Source organism: Montipora capricornis, chromosome 13 (assembly GCF_036669925.1).
Source record: "Montipora capricornis isolate CH-2021 chromosome 13, ASM3666992v2, whole genome shotgun sequence".
Classification (NCBI taxonomy): domain Eukaryota; kingdom Metazoa; phylum Cnidaria; class Anthozoa; order Scleractinia; family Acroporidae; genus Montipora; species Montipora capricornis.
The window spans coordinates 21,968,465-21,984,901 of record NC_090895.1 but is presented as its reverse complement, the minus strand read 5'-3'; the positions used below and the strand labels follow the sequence as shown (position 1 = coordinate 21,984,901).

At 37.5% G+C, this 16,437-nt stretch overlaps 2 protein-coding genes across 4 annotated transcripts in view; both read left to right on the top strand.

The window, feature by feature from the left end:
• LOC138030700 (uncharacterized) overlaps positions 1 to 8,874 on the top strand; it is a 42,191-nt gene extending 33,317 nt beyond the window's left edge. The window contains exons 3-8 of the mRNA XM_068878580.1: positions 610 to 855; positions 1,046 to 1,282; positions 2,892 to 2,980; positions 4,205 to 4,266; positions 5,768 to 5,967; positions 8,711 to 8,874. Coding sequence (XP_068734681.1) covers positions 610 to 855; positions 1,046 to 1,282; positions 2,892 to 2,980; positions 4,205 to 4,266; positions 5,768 to 5,967; positions 8,711 to 8,874 — 998 coding nt within the window. The remainder of the gene's footprint in view (positions 1 to 609; positions 856 to 1,045; positions 1,283 to 2,891; positions 2,981 to 4,204; positions 4,267 to 5,767; positions 5,968 to 8,710) is intronic.
• LOC138030115 (tyrosine kinase receptor Cad96Ca-like) overlaps positions 1 to 16,437 on the top strand; it is an 86,538-nt gene that overhangs the window by 61,498 nt on the left and 8,603 nt on the right. The window contains exons 1-3 of one of the 3 annotated variants that reach the window (XM_068877996.1): positions 13,688 to 14,372; positions 15,902 to 15,944; positions 16,120 to 16,354. The exons of the other annotated variants lie outside the window; for them this stretch is intronic. Of the exons in view, the coding sequence (XP_068734097.1) occupies positions 16,132 to 16,354 (223 nt within the window). The 5' untranslated portion in view covers positions 13,688 to 14,372; positions 15,902 to 15,944; positions 16,120 to 16,131. Of the gene's footprint in view, positions 1 to 13,687; positions 14,373 to 15,901; positions 15,945 to 16,119; positions 16,355 to 16,437 lie in introns of those variants that run through there. 3 annotated transcript variants of the gene reach the window in all.

Here is a 16,437-nt window from a genome sequence, read left to right as displayed (position 1 = left end):
CTCCCGATTAGTAGGGCACATGTGCCTCAGGCTATAAGATTTGAGACTTAAAATAATAAAGTTATAATTTATTTACATGTATTATATCGCCATTGCAAAGCTTTTGCTCAAGTTTTTGCTATGAATTACCCCGCTTGGCAGAGGTTCCTTGATTCAGTCCCTGTCTAGCGAGAAAGAGAAGTGTATTATATTACATATTTGACAAATTCTTCTTTTTCTAGCTATATATTACATGCCACTTCAAAAACCGGGTGGACGTTATTAAAACAAATATTATGGAATATTGTGGCAGTCTGCATATCCACGATTTATTTTTGTCGAGCGAACATGTTGAGAAACAAATGTGATGGATTTATTATCCGACTTAATTTTTTTTTTCTGTGAGTAGCAGGTGCTTCTGAGACCACAAGACAGCGATTTTCGGCTGTTTCTGGAGCTTACAGAGAGCACTTTTTGAATAAGAGCATCCAGAATACATGTACCAGATTATTTTTTTTGTAGCCTTTAGATTTCTCCTTTATGTTTGTGAAGACTTCAATTCTACTTCATACTTGTCTTCAATGAATCCCATGAGAGCATTCCATTTTTTCCACCAATTTCATTTTGTAGATCCTCCAAGCAACATGATTGTAATTTCAAGTGTCCAAGTAGTATCATTATATGATGAATTGTCTTTAAACTGTTCGGCGGATGGAAGACCGAAACCAACAATAACCTGGACAAGGCTCTCTGATAACACTAGAGTTACCATGCCTTTGAACATCGGTAGTAGACAGTATGGAGGATACTACAGATGTACCGCTGATAATGGTGTTGGACGTGCTTTGACAAAGGATGTCTTCATAATTGTTCTGTGTGAGTGACAGTCTTTGAGATTCATAATTATTGTAGAAATTACCCCTAGATCCAGAGGTTCATATGTAGGTAAAGTTAATTAATAACGATTATGATTATGAGTATGATTATCCTGTACACATATGTTGGTTTCAAAAGAAGCAGAGTTTTAAGATTACAGTGTGCACTTTTTGCTTTCTTTTCTTCACAGCTCCTCCTATAATTACCATTGAAAGTAAATTCTTTGTTGGCCGAGAGCAGACAGCATCACTTTACTGCGACGTGGAAGGAAATCCAACACCCTGGATTCATTGGACTCCTTGTGATCTTCCCAGTATTGGCTGTCACAAACAGTACCTGAATATTTCTAAAGTGCAGACTTCACGTGCCACCTACACCTGTACAGCAAGCAATTATCTGGGAAGTGATTCAGAAACCACACTTCTTAGTAAGTTACAATCATGTAATAAGTGGATTTTCAACTTCTGGCAATCCATAATAAGTCTAATTTTAGGACTTTAAGGTCGTATTGTGACCTTGGGAAACAAAAATATGTCCTGGACATTTTGTACCAAGTCCATATATGCGGTGACTGAAAATTGTGTATGCTTGAACCCAGTCCCTCATGAGAGTGTCAGACTAATATATTTTAAGGACGGTGCCTACTATTGTTATTTCGCATACCTTCTGCGCATCTCGAGATACTCGAGTTTCCTATCGGTGATGCTTACTGATACAGGGATATTTTTGTGGGGTTTAAAACTATCCGTATAAAGTAGATCTTAGAAAGTGCTCTTGGTATCCAAAAGGAAAATTGGGGGTAACCATGCATTTTTGAGAGATAATGAAGCTTCAATTTGAGAAAGAATGCCATACATTGCTTTGTATTTTAAAGCTGTTTACAAATATTATTGACGAATTATCTTTGGAAACTGCGTGGTTAGCCCCAATTTTCTCTTTGGATTTCAATAACACTTGTTAAGATCTACGTTTCCTTCATAATCATAAACCGGGGCAAAAATACCTTTGAATTAGTAGGCACGGCACTGTCCTTAATATACTGCCTAACACCAGACAATTTTACTCGTCAGTGGTGGGCAGCTTCAGGAATGAATGGGTTGACCACATCTAGGTGAAGGTCCACTCAGAAATGTCCCCTTTAAAATTGTGTCAATTTTATTGTTTAACCGGCTCTGCATCAACTTTGTGCTGCCATTGTTTTTTCCACTTTCTGCCTACTGTAGTGGCTTCATCTTGGGTGATCTATACGACTAGTACTTTCACTATAAAGAGAGTTCTATGTCCGTACTTTAAAATTATGGACGAAGTTTTTTCCCATTGATTTATGTGCATGGGCCATATAAATCAACGAGGAAAAACAATACGTACAGACCTAGAAAATGAGGCTCGTTATATGCGTGTTTATTATACGGTGTCTCGATCTCTATGGTAATCAGCTAATATGGCCCACAAATGTAGCCAGTCACGGCACGCATACTATCTGAGAGATACAGTGTAATGGAAAGCATTAATAATTTCATTTGATTAGTATTCTGTTTATAAAGGTGACAGTAAAGGACTGAAGCATGTATCATTGGACTTGAATATTTTTCCTTTCAGTACACATTTAAAAGGAAAGATAACCAGCCATGTACAATGTCTTTTTTATAACCACTAACCAGCAGTGCTATCAAAGCCTAATTGATGGCAAAATGGCAAAATTACCATTCTGATGTGGCCTGTGGTTCTTTGCATCATGATGAAGGGGGCTTTTTATCCGAATCAACTATCTGAGCCTGTGTGTTCTTAAGATAATGATTAATTAACTTTACTCGGGGGAAAGTGGGGGTGGGGGGGACACCTGTACACCTGCATGTACATCTGTACAAGCAGGTGCAATGGGATTGCTAGATATGACCATAATGAAGTCTCCTTGGCTCAATCTCCTTGCTGTTAATCACTACTGTACCAGTTGATATCCAATGTATCTTTGTTCAATATTAAATTTACCTGTTTATTCTAAAGGAGGAATAAACTTTCATTTGTTTTTGCGACAGTCATTGGAGGGACAAATATTTTCATCAGCTTCAGCACAAGTGGAGAATGTGATGAAAAGGATTCTGTGTGGGGATCACTTCAGAATGAGGCAATGGCATTATTTATAGCATTTGTAATGCACAGAAGTTTTTAATGTTTTTAAAAATGAAAAAGTTAAATTAACATTTAGGAAGTGATTGGGCAGGCATTTACACATGATAGCTGTAACAAAAGTCATGTCATGGAAATGATCTCCTAAAGCCATTCTATTCACAGGGTGCACAGTTGCCCAGCCCTTAATTACAGAAATTGATGTCCAGAAGCACTTGTAATTACTGTGAATGCCACTTTAGACCAGTGTCATGAAGTGCCCCCTTGCCTTCTTCATCAATTATTATATTGAAGATCACTCGTGTGGAAATAAAAAGAAAGTGTCCCCTCAGCTATGCTCCTGGCCCCAGTTCAAAAGGTGAATTTAGAAGACTTATAATCCACTGGGTAAATAAGTGTCCGTTATCCACTGGATAATGATTTATTCGGTGGATAGCCCTATCCATTGTTTGAACAACTGGTGCCTGAAGTGAAGATTAAAAGCTGCATTTGTATATGTGTAGTTCTAACTTTAATACTTTCATTATCTTATTGGTGGAAGTACACAGCAAAATTGATGTTTGCATGGACTTTTTGTGACTATATCAAAATTGGGTTTAGTTGTCTGCAGTAGGCTAAATTTAGTCTGGTTAAAGCTCGGAATTTGCTTAGAAATAATTAATCCAATGTAATCATGTCATGGCCTTGAAAGTCATTCATTGGTTAGTTTCTGGTTTTGTTCTGTCATTGTAATATTATTTTGGGTGGCACATGAGGCCATACATTCTATGGAAAATTTCGAATTTGCAAAGCGTCATTACTCAGGTATTACTTGTAATGGTAAGTTGTGCTCAAAGTTTCAGAGATAGTTCATTATGTCAGAGATAGTTCATTATGGAATGGACTTTCAATATTCAGTGATGATTTTTTGGCTGATTGATTAGAAAACGGTCAGCTTATGCTAATGAGACCAAAAAAATATGCAAGCAAAGATTCTCCTATAAAGTAGAACGAGCCGTTGTGGTGAATCCAAATTTACATCTTGTATTCTACTGGCAGACAGTCCAGTTGCAGATTGATAGTTGAGATCCGGACTTGCCCCTGATGGTTTAAAATATGGACATCAGGTCACTAGACCAAGTGTTAACGGTAAATAAATTCAGATGTGGTAATCACTTGACAAGTTCTGTCTGTGGCATGCTGATGCTAATGGTAATTTTATTTTTATTTATTATGTTGTTAGTTGGTCAAGGTCTTTGCTAATACTCAAAGTTACATTGGTGCAGAAATAATAGCTGATATAAGGTGAGGGAGGACAATAATAATAATAATAATAATAAATACTTTTGTTCTTGGGCCATCGTAGTTTGATCAAAAATAAGACACAAACAGCAGTGATAAACATATTGAACTTTTTCATTTTGATAATGACTTGACGTTTCGTATGTGCTCTACATACATTTTCAAAAGTAACCGACCACGTCAAGGCCACTGGACATAACATCAAGTGGGATCATTTTGATATTTTAGCAAAGGGCAAAACAGACTATCATTATAAAATAAAAGAGACCTTCCTTATTCAAGAACTTGAGCCAGTTTTCAACGACAACGTCGGAAGTGAAAAGCTGATGCTTTATTAATCTTTACTGTTTTTATTATTATTATTATTATTATTATTATTATTATATATGTTACTGTTAAGTATTTGCTTCATCTAGGTTCCAGTCCCCTCATCCGCTTTGTTATATATAAATAGCTGTTTTAAATTTCAACGTTTACTTTTGAAAATGTATGTAGAGCACATACGAAACGTCAAGTCATAATCAAAATGAACAAGTTCAATATGTTTATCACTGCTGTTTGTGTCTTATTTTTGATCATAATAATAATAATAATAATAATAATAATAATAATAATAATAATAACCTTAACCTTTTTTTTTGTAATTTAAAGTAGTGATTAAAAAATATTATATCAAGACTGTTTTGAGAACTTTAAAGTTTTTTTTATCAGCTTGTTCAAAAGAGCTGATGTCACATAGTGGACACAAAATATTGTAAAATCGCAAAATGTGGAATATCTTAAAGTTTGCAAATACTGAGTCTGCAAGGTTGAAAATTTTCAGGGTTGATGTACTGCCAGAACTACACATTGTGATAGTGATTATGATGTCACCATAGCAACATGCTCGTCACCAGACCTTTACCTTCCCGAAATGAAGCATGGCTTCTTTGTTCTTTGTGCTGATGCTGTGTAATGTCCATATTCGCTCACACCCACTGAATGAACATCAAGAGCAAATAACACTTATTGGGAAGGGAAACTCTAATTTTACCCTTTGGATGGAGAGAGCCTGGAGCCCATTGTGTGGCAATGGAAACGTCACAGTGGGCCATATCATGGAACTTCATGATGAGTATAACAACTGTAAAATGTTTCAGTTCTATACTGAAAACTTCTTCAGAGATATTCCATTGTTCGTGATTTTACATCATTTTGTGTCCACTAAGTGACGTCACAAGTCCACTAATTTGCATAAATCAAAATCTTGAATAACTCTGCAACCAAGAGAGCTATCCTCAACATTTTGAAAGCTCTTTTGAACAAGTTAATAAAAAAAATTGTATCATATGCACTTTAAGTTGTCATATGATATGTTGCTTTGTTGTTGTTTCTTGCGGTCAGATCTGTTATACGGCTGCCGTGTTGTTGTTTCTTACCTCAGGCATCTCCTGAGTTTCATCTTACAACATAATTAGCACTGTACACAAGTCATTGTCCATTTTTTTTTATTTTTCTGTTGCAGGTGTGGAAGCCTGATCTTCGATGTGGTCTTAAAGTTCAACAGTCAGACTGCAGAAGATGTTATTATTTCTACAATTAAAAACGCTATTGTAGATGGAATGCTTGGAGAATTAATGGTCAATGCATCATCTATCGTTGGAATTCCACCTGTCCCTGTACCTACAACCAGACCACCACTTAAAACCACTCCAAAACCAGCTAGTAAGTTTCCACTGTTGTCATTTCTCAGTGAATCTGAGAATGTAGTATTCCATCATTCTTTGGCAGCTGTTTCAAATTTCTAAGGGAAGGGGCACTATCACTATTGAGCTTAAGCACGGTGCCTTCTAATTTAAGAACTCCTTAGGCTAACCAAATACCCCCAGGGGGGTAGTTCAGGCTTGCAGGGTGGTCCAGACTTAGCCAGGCCAACACCCCCTGGTTAATGATTACAAAGCTGTTTCATATCCAGAGTTTCAAAACATGTAACCTCAGCGAATTTGTGTGTCGCGGGTTTGTATGAACAAAACACGATGGCTTCTAAATTCCAAACAAAATACTGGCAATTTGAACAGGGAGTTGCGAGACATTGACTTTTCGAAAGTGCTTTCCAATTCCGGCTGCAGACATTTTAGGAAGCGCTTAAAATTTACATGATGGGCATTATCGAAATGTTTGACACCCAAGATAACATAAGATCGGAGGAAGTGACCATGGCTTTTTGCAAAGTTTGTACACGGCGCGCTTTGCAAACTTTTCTCACCCAACGATTTGTTTTCATTCGGTGGCTCGTGTTCTTATTGATGAACAGAGAACAGAGGATAGAACGAGACGAACGTTCATATTTTTTCTTGCATAACTTAGTTCAGACTTCTTTTTTCTTTTTTCAGGCAAAAAATTTTGCAACACTCATTTGCCTCTATTCTTGTTTACAGACAGATTGCTGTTTGAAAGCTAACCGTTTTAAAAGGTTAAACTTGCGCCGATCGTGTGTTTAACCCTTCTTCATAATCAGTTAAAGCGTCGTTCGTACGAACAGCGAAAATGATAATTAGTACAGATCAAGGTTGAGTTCAGATGGCTCAAGCCATTTACTCGAGTGTCATTTGAACGGGTTGCTCTAGTCTTGTGCACGGATAGCTATGTTATTTTTCAACTGAAAGCTCGATTCGTGCGCACCGGTGGTCATCTTTTTCTTTTGAACGGGAAGCTCGATCCGTGCGCACGGGTGGCCATTTTTTTTTTTAATGGAAAGCTTGATCCGTGCGCACGGATGATAATTTTTTTTTGAATAGATGTATCAGCCGCGCGCACGGTTGGCAATTTTTCTGAACGGGAAGTTGAGTGGTGCACATGACTTCAAATCATAGACACTAAAACCCGGAACTATCTACATCGATCCCACAACGACCTACAACGAAATAATGAAATACATTTTATTTTAGAGATATTAGGTTATCATTTTCCAGTTGTTAGTATTGATAGGTATTGATGTAAACCGTAAGAGACACGTGTGCCTTAATGTTCAGAGTCGAAGTCAATGAACTTCACCTGTTTTGTTAGTAACATAGTACGCTTTTTCTGAAAACGATATTGACCGCGGTTTAGATCCCATCTAGACCGGCATCTAGACCGGTAATGTGTTGCGGTGAAAAAGTTTTAAACTAAAATGCAAAAATATTGAGTCTTTTCTTCTACCATGCAATATTTATTTGTGGAAGTGCCAAAAATCATGATAAGGAAAAAAGGTAAGCAGGACGAGCAAACTTGGACACAATTAAGTTCAGCTCATCGCCACTCATCGCCGTTCGCAAGCAAAATGTCAATTAGTACAAACCAGTTACATTAAACGAATAAATTGTTCTTGTTTTCCATATGATAAACATCCTATTAACCCAACATATTCAAATATGATCTTACTAAATAAATAAACAAATACTCCTCAGCAAAACGATAAAAAAACGATGCACATCTCTGAAAATATTTCATTATCGAAGAGAAAAAGCGTAATGTTACTACCAAAACTGGTGAAGTTCACTGACTTCGACTCCAAACATCAACAGGTGTCTCTTCTGGTTTACATCAACTCCTGTCAATGCAAAGAACTGGAAAACGATAACCTAACATATCTCTAAATGTATTTCATTATCGAAGAGAAAAAGCGTAATGCTGCTACCAAAACAGGTGAAGTTCACTGACTTCGACTCTGAACATTAACAACTGAGTGTCTCTTCCAGTTTACGTCACTACTTAGTCCTTATTAACTGAGCAGGAGGTCTGTATGGGAGAATCTTGACCGAGGTCGTGAGTACAGACCTAACTCAGTGAGGTCTGTACACACGACCAAGGTCAAGACTCTCTCATACAGACTGACTAAACCGGTTAATCCATATATAGTAAATTAAAAGGATTAGTCTGTGCCATTATTACGTGTTATGAAATGTAGAGAGCCCGATTACGGTCTTGATGGTCATTGTCATAACACTGTGAAATCCCAGTTCACTTCGATAGTGTAGAAATCGGCAAGAAAGTATGGCGCGTCGCGGCACGAGTGTAGACGAAAATTACCTTAAGTGGCCTCAAGATGGATGTTTACGGAGAACAAAGCGTATGAAACTTTTCATGTGACTTATACTTAGCTTTATTTGATGACCGGCCGGGGAGACATCGATCGGACTTAATGTGTCTCTGAATGGAGATTTTTCCTCGTGAAAAGCTGCATTTTTTTTGCCCTGTTTTTGACAACCTTGTGAAGGTGTTACCGAGTTATTCTGGGTGGTTGTGGGTCATTATGTTTGGTATTGTTTTTCAATTTTTAAAACAATTTAAAATTTGATTTTTTTGAAAATTTAAATATTTTTAATCATTAACGTCATTAAAAGAATGGGTTCCAGTCCACAATGTTTCCCCGCTTTCCAGCTAGCCCGGTTAAAGCCATGAAATACTTGGTATTGGTTCTTCTTAGGTGGTTTCTTTTGTTGTGGACCATTGTGGATCGTTGTGGCTCGTTGTGGGATCGTTGTGGATCATTGTGGGATAGTTGTGGGATCGTTGTGGGTTGTTGTGGATTGTTGGGGATCATTGTGGGTCGTTCCGGGTTTTAGTAACTACGGACTTTCTGACGGTTGAGCGTACGAATAAGACAGAAATTGATATTTCTACGGCACGAGAACAGAAGGGTCTGGGTACGATTGGTGTAAGGCATGATGGGTAGCAGGTTGTCTATAAAGTGTCAGTTCATCACGTGGTGAGGCATTCTAGGCCTGCATCAGTCCGATTAACTTTTGTTTCTTTTATAAATTATTATTATTTTGTAACTAGAGGTCCTCTAAACCCCGGAGGGATCGTGGCATTGCATTGGTTCGGGGAATACGTTTCCAGTTTTTTCCCCAACGGGGGTTTTTTGGGTTTTCGTATCCGGCGATGTCACAGGGAATCGCTTCCCCGTAGTCAATTAGTTGTTGTTATTGTTCCAGAAGGAAGGTGGTTCATGCTTGCTGCTGGTGCGAGGCCGAAAGATACCAAAATAAACCTAATGGATTTCATTTGTCTGTGTAGTGAAGTTGAAATGCCTTGATTCATGTTACAGTTTATGTAGTTCATTGGTAGGACAGTGGGCAGTGTAACAACATAACATCATAAACACCGTACCATTTGACCACCACCTGAATATCATGCAGCAATTGGCTGACAAAACACTTAGATCAAACTTTACCCCTTTAGACTTAATGTTGTAAAAGAAAGAAACATTTGTTGATTAAGGAACTTAATCCGACGCTAACCTCGATAGCGATAAGCTGTTACTTTATTAATATTAAGTAACTGCTATGTTTAGATTTTTGCTAGGGTCGTTTTTCTTAATCTCGGTCCCAGACCTACAGAAATTTGTATATAAGTAATGTTGTAGCATATGGAACGTCAAGTTTATAAAAATGCTTTGCTTCAAAATGTTTATTACTGTGACCTATGTTTTATTTTTAATTAATTAAACTTTGATGGCCGAAGAACAAGACTTAATCGATTAATTGATATTATTTCATGATTCTAATCAATTTTTTATTCCATCGAATAGATACCCTGACCAGACAATGAGTAATGTTTTGGAAACCTGGGTGTGCATACAACAATTTGCAAGTTCATTACCACCAAAAACAGTCCAAATCAGGCAAAGAGATCACTCATGTTGATGATCCTTTTTCATCAAGTTTCAAAGAAAACGACAGAAGAGCGCAAAGTCAAGTCACTTTGCAAGAACAGATTCCTTTTACTATATGCATGCCCTTACTTTTCCTTAGCAACGGGAAAACAATTATGGAACAGAGCATATATATCAGCAAAATATGCCAGTACCAGCGAGACAAACATTCATGAAACAAGAAGCTAATTTCAGGGTCAGGGAACAAGAATGTCTTTGCTTTCATGACAAGTTTTTCTCAATGACCTGTCTTCATCAGCGACTTCCAGTTTCTCAGAGGCATGTCCACGGAACCATAACTAGTCATCCCTTGTTTACCAGATCATAGAAAGGCTTTAAGTCAATTGTAAGAATTGGCTTTCAAATGACTGTCTAAAGAACATTTAAATTTCTAAATTGGTGTGAAAACTTACTCTTGATCAAAATCTCTCGCTGGTTGCAAAATCAGATTATCAAAATAAGATCAGACATTTCAGCAGCCAATGTTTTAGTCTCCAATTGAACCATAAACGTCTTAATAAGTTAAGTTTAAAGTTAAACTTTCTCCATCCTTGGTTGGATATGGCCCTCTGCGGCCTGTTTAGTCCAGTCTGCAAGGTCTTTTGCTAATGTTGTCCAGGTCGAACCTCCAGCCGCTGTGAACTTGAAGCGTAAATATCTTGGTCTTCTTATTTAAAATTAACAAGACAGAAGCCAACTCGTACTCTATTAATTAATAGTACTTACTCCTTTGGCCACTGCACACACAATTTTTTATAATTTATTATTTATCTAAGTGCACATGTATCTCCGTTCTCTCTAAACCCATTCACGCCTCTGGCGTTAGAAAGAATAAAAATCGAATTGAACTGAATTTAATGAATCATGCCAGTGTCTGGCTGGCCTGCCAAAGTCCGTGGCTATTTTTTGTCTGTAGAGCGGGCAAAATGTCCAACCCACTTCCACTGAATACTTGTAGATGAAATATGACTGGTTGTGTGGTATCTTTTTCCTCGGATTTATGAATAGAATCTCCCTTATCACTGCCCTTTGCACAGGTTTTGTTCTTCCTCATGTTGGTTAAAATCGAGGCCTGGCGGCATAGGTCAGTGTTGGTACAATGTATATTACAAGATTCGGCTTTTTAGTAAGCTTTTAGCTGTTTCAAGTTATTGATTTACAAAACAGTTCATTCCAATATTTTAACTTTATTCACAGTACTTGTGCAAAATGGATGGGCATCGAGTAACTTGTTTGTGATTTATTTCAATTTTCAGCTGAGAAATGTACATGTAGCTGCACAGTTTTTGTCATTGGGACTGTCATACTCGCTGCAATTAATATTGGTCTTACTGCTTATATTATTTGGCTCCACAGAAGAGGTAACTATCTTTTTTTATTATCGTAAATGTTAATTTTTTTGCTGTTTGTGTTTACTGCCTTTGCGTAAGTGGGCACTAGGTCACCATACCAACTCAGTACTGCCAATTTTCAAAGTAAAACTGAGCGTTCAGCCCACTAGCTTCTCTTTCCTATCTGTGTGTGACATCTTAAAGGACTATAGAGTTTAAGATCAAAGGTGTTGTGAGATGGGACTTATTGAAAAAGAACAACACTGGTTTATTGTCCCTATTTGAAAAGAGTTAAAAAGTGGAGGGCGTAAACTGCAGGTCGCAGGTTAGTGTTCCTCCTTAGCTGAAACGACCAACTAATGCTAACATTAGGCCTAAGCACTATGCTTTAGGTGGTTTCAGTTATGGTAGAACTATGACCTGCAATCCTATCCTGCAACCTGCAGTTTACTTCCTCCCGTAAAAAAAAGGACATGCAGATCTCCTTGCAACGTTTTACGACGTTAAATGTTAGCACAGTCTGGGTTTGAACCCAAGGTTCAGTGTTCTTTGAACTGAGCAAACTTGGCATTTGCCGCCCTGCTATTGATATTGTTGTTCCACTTTCCTGTGTGTCTTTTGGATCCTGTTTAGTGAACTTGTGATCTTTCTCAACAGCACGAAAGCCTGTTCCAGACGTAGAGATTTAGGAGAGAGAAGGAAATTAATGTTTTGTTGCCAAGAGGCAGGGAAAACAATGAGACACCGACTAGAGTGACCATATACCTTTTTAGCTTGTACGTCCTGTTTTCCCATTTCAGACCAAATGATCGATTACTCTAGGAAACAGTTTCTTTCAAATGTTATCTTACGTACGTGCATATGTATGCATAACTTATGAAAAAACAAAAGGAAAATTCCCTTGACGACATCACGTGGCCTACAATGGGAAAACAAAACGTACAAGCGAAAAGGGTCAAATATTGTTTGCAAGAACATGAGCCAATAAACTTTTTGGTAGGAGATGTTCACTCTTTCATTCCCTCGATCGAAATCTTAATTCATTTTCGTAAACAACACCATAATTTTTTTTGCTCGGTAGTCATGAGAATCTGGTGTTATATCAATATCCCACTTCTAAAGGTGAAAAAAATTTGCATTCTCAATACCTGACTGGCTGACATTCCTTTGAAATTGTGAGGAGGATTTACGTACCGATCAATCCCGAGAGTCAAAGGCTTGATCTTGGAAGAAGGAATTTCACAGCCATGGGTTTCTTTTCCCCCAATATTTGTTTACATTAACTCATGTACATGTACTCTCAAGGCAACGTTTACTGTATGAAAGTTTGCGAATTACATGTAAAGTAGTTGAGGTTAGAGAGTTTTAGGTGTGAGTTCTTTTGGAGGGTAAGGGTGCGTTTGACTGGGTGTCTTCCAAAATGATCAAAAATGCATATGGCAAATTTATTCTTAATAATTATCTGGTTCCACAAAAGCTTTGAATGCAGACGGGACAAAGTTTGTCCAGAGTATTTGTGCTTACAGTTATTAACAGGCAAGTTCGGTTCACTTTCCTTAGAAGTAAATAACTTTTAGGTCATTCAATATAGAGTACTCTTGCTCCTGAAGGGTCATTCGAATACGACCATACCACCGCCAGTTACCCGGTAATTTATTGACATGTTCTCTCTACTATTTGTTTTGTAGGCACTAGAAGACAGAAAAGGTAATCAAGAGCTATTTGCCTTTACGTATAAGATTGACATTTTTTATTAAATTAATCAGAAAAACTAACGCGGACAGATTTCGACTTTTCGATGACATCCTGTCATTATTATCAAGAAAATGAAGAAAATTTACATAAGTAAGTAGACAAAAACTAAATCGAAAACAATAGCCTATTGCTCTAAGCCGGTGAATCATCCAGTGACCGCACACAAAGGAAAACCCAAAGTCAAGTGAATACTTTAGCTCGTACTTATGTAAATTTTCTTCATTTTCTTGATAATGATGACAGGATGACAGGATGTCATCGAAACGTCGAAATCTGTATTTGCCTTTAGTGTCTTATATTTGCTTCTCTCACTCCCAATGGCAAATGACTCAATTTCACCAGTACATGTATGTTTCTTTTGTCAATAATTTTTCATTATTTGGAGACTACCAAGACTGGTCGCTGCGAGCGAGCAGCAACATATTCTGGATTCATGAGAAGGTAGGACGAATTCTCAAATTCACCACTTTTTCCCAAAACCCATCATAATTAGCCAGAATGCATCTTTTACAGAATGCATTGTATTTGAACAGAACGCCGCGAAACACTCTGGAGATTGCTTAAGTACGAGGTCCCGTAAATATGATGCGTTGTTTCATCGATTATTAACGCCACCTGGTGCTTAAGCAATCTCCAGAGTGTTTGGCGGCGTTCTGCTCAAATGCAATGCATTCTGGTAAAAGCTGATAAATGGTGCAGTGCATGCTTGCTAATTAAGATGCAATCTGGGAAAAATTGGTGAATTTAAGAATCCGTCCTACCTGTTTTTTAGCTTCCACGCATGAGACTTCCGAACATCGCTTTAGTTCACAGTTCGACTACTGTCACGTAATTATTTTTTTTGTGTCACCAGTTTGTAGATAGTTTTAGCCACTCGCCTTGTTCGTTAGTGTGAGTGTTAATTACCAATTGTACGATTCTCTAGTGTATTATGCATTACCCGATTTAGTGTTATAGAATTTCTAAGTGTTGCAATGTAGTCATTGCTTGTAGTCGTAATTTGAATGAATTAGTTAACTATATATAGATGTAAAAAGTCGTGGGCGTTGTTTTTGGTTGTTGAAGTGGCGCAAGGTTTGTTGACGTACAGGAAAGCAAAGAGTTGAAGAGCGAAAGCCTGAGGGCAAAAAAGGAAAAGAACGGAGTACACTGCTAAGAGCCATTAGCGGGATCTGCCGGAAGAATCGATGACAAAACCCCTTTGTCAATGGCGGCGAGTTAGGAAAACACTTCAAAGAATTGAAGCTTGAGATAAGCAAGAAGAAGAGAAAACTCGAAGAAAGTGACGCGGCTGCAGTAAAGTGTAAAAGAAGAAATTGATTGCCGGAAGAGAAGGAAGCGCCGAGGTGGGAAAGAACTTGTCGAAGGTTTTGCTACTAGTTTGGCACAGGACTGAACTGTTTGACTGTAAACATTAGAGTAAAGTAATTAGTATAATTAGTATTATCGTTCAGTTTTGTAAAGGTATATAGACAATTATTTAAGTGAGGTTAGTTTTAAGCACCCTAATTAGTCTGTAATATTAAGCAAGTTTAGGTTTTTCTTTTTTTCCAAAAAACATTGGGATCTACAATTTTTTTTTCCCTCTCCTAAAGTAAAACCTTTAATTATTTTCGTTTATAAGTTTCATGCTTGTGCGTTGCGCAATTGTGGGAAGGGCGTGTGTGTGTTATTGTTTGTTTTTCGTTTTGTGTACGAACCCATCATCACACAAGGGAAAATAGCTTGTGCCTTACTGACTTCTATATGTACCGTTGCTTTGCTTACCAATGCTACACTCTTTTTTTTTTTTATAAGAATATCGAGTCTGAAATTTGCGAAATTTTAAGAATAAACGCGAGGCTGAAATAACGATATAATTGTGCGTGTTGAAAATCTGTAAATATAATGCAATTATACGTTTTTAACTTAACCGTATAAAATTATTTCTTTCTCTAAACGTAATTAGGTACTTTCGTTTGTATCACGTGTTTCTGTGAGAAATTCATTTTTAAAGCCGCTAAAACGGCCAATTGTGGTCTGACGTGACATCTCGACCTCTCTGACTGCAATGAAAAGCGATGGAGCACGTTCACAATGTAACGCGATACACATCTGGACACCGAACACTTGTAATTGCCTAATACAACACGGAAATGTCATTTAGGCGCAATACAAGAATATTTTCAGCCAAAAATCGGCAGAAAAATTAGAATATAAATTCATCCTAGGTCGAAAAAAAAAAGATTTTTATTTTAAAAAAAAAGTGTACACGAATCAGTAGAAACAGAATGTTCCGCAGCATTACTATTTGCGAGATACACTAGTATAGGCCTTTTTTGCCGTTTAAAATCGCATGACACCTTTTCATGGGCTGTTTACTGAAGGTATATTGATCTCTGTAAAGAGAATCAGAAATTCATCTGTTTAGACTTATGGAGGATGTGTTGGTTGTAATGGGCCATTTCCGAGTTGCTGTTTGTCTCGGTTTCGAAGTGAGTCTTGGTGCTCAACTATTGTAAGGGAAATGAGTTTGATTTGCATAAGAATACGCAACTCGTTTCCATTTGAATGGTTGTGCACCAGGACTCGCTTTGAAACTAAGGCATGCAGCAACTCTGAAATGGGCTATTAAACGACTTTGTATACTGGCTGTAGAAGTTACGCTATTGCTTGTTTCATAAATATAATTGCCAGCAATAAGTTATACAGAGGCAGATCATGAGATGGACGCCAATCCATGGCGTATTCATCACTTTTTAAGTTTCAGTTTATGATTAGTGAAAAAGTAACCTTTGATTATCTTTGTTTGACGTTCTTTCTTTCTTTCTTTCTTTTTCACTTCTTTCTTTTCTTCGTTTTTGTTTTCTTTTTTTGTCCTTCTTTTTCTATAAAGGGCGTATCAAGAGTCGTCATGTCAAAATGCAACGGAAAACACGGTATACTTCTATTATAAGTATTTCCCTCTGCTTTTTCCTCTCTTATCGTTTTTTACAAAACAGAGATAAGGATTGAACTTTAAATTATTTTTTAGCCTTCAGTAGAAATGAGAAATGTTGAATACCAAGTTCGACCCACCTCTCCTAATGAAACGAAATTTAAATTCTTTTTTAGCATTCGGTGGAAATGGTAAATGTTGGATACCAGCAGCCCACCCCTCGCAATGACTCGCAAGGGAGTCAATACGCGCCTCTTAATCCTTCTACGCGCTCTTGGGAAATACCTAGAGATCATGTGACCATTGAGAAAATTATTGGAAAAGGCGCTTTTGGTCAAGTTGCCAAGGCAACAGTGGATGGTCTCCGAGGAATGCCTCAGAAAACACTTGTTGCAGTGAAAATGTTGAAAGGTTAGAAGATTAGTCTTTAGACATGATTAAAATAGTGGCTAGTTAGTTACAATTTCTGTGATCTTTGCATCAATAGTGAATAC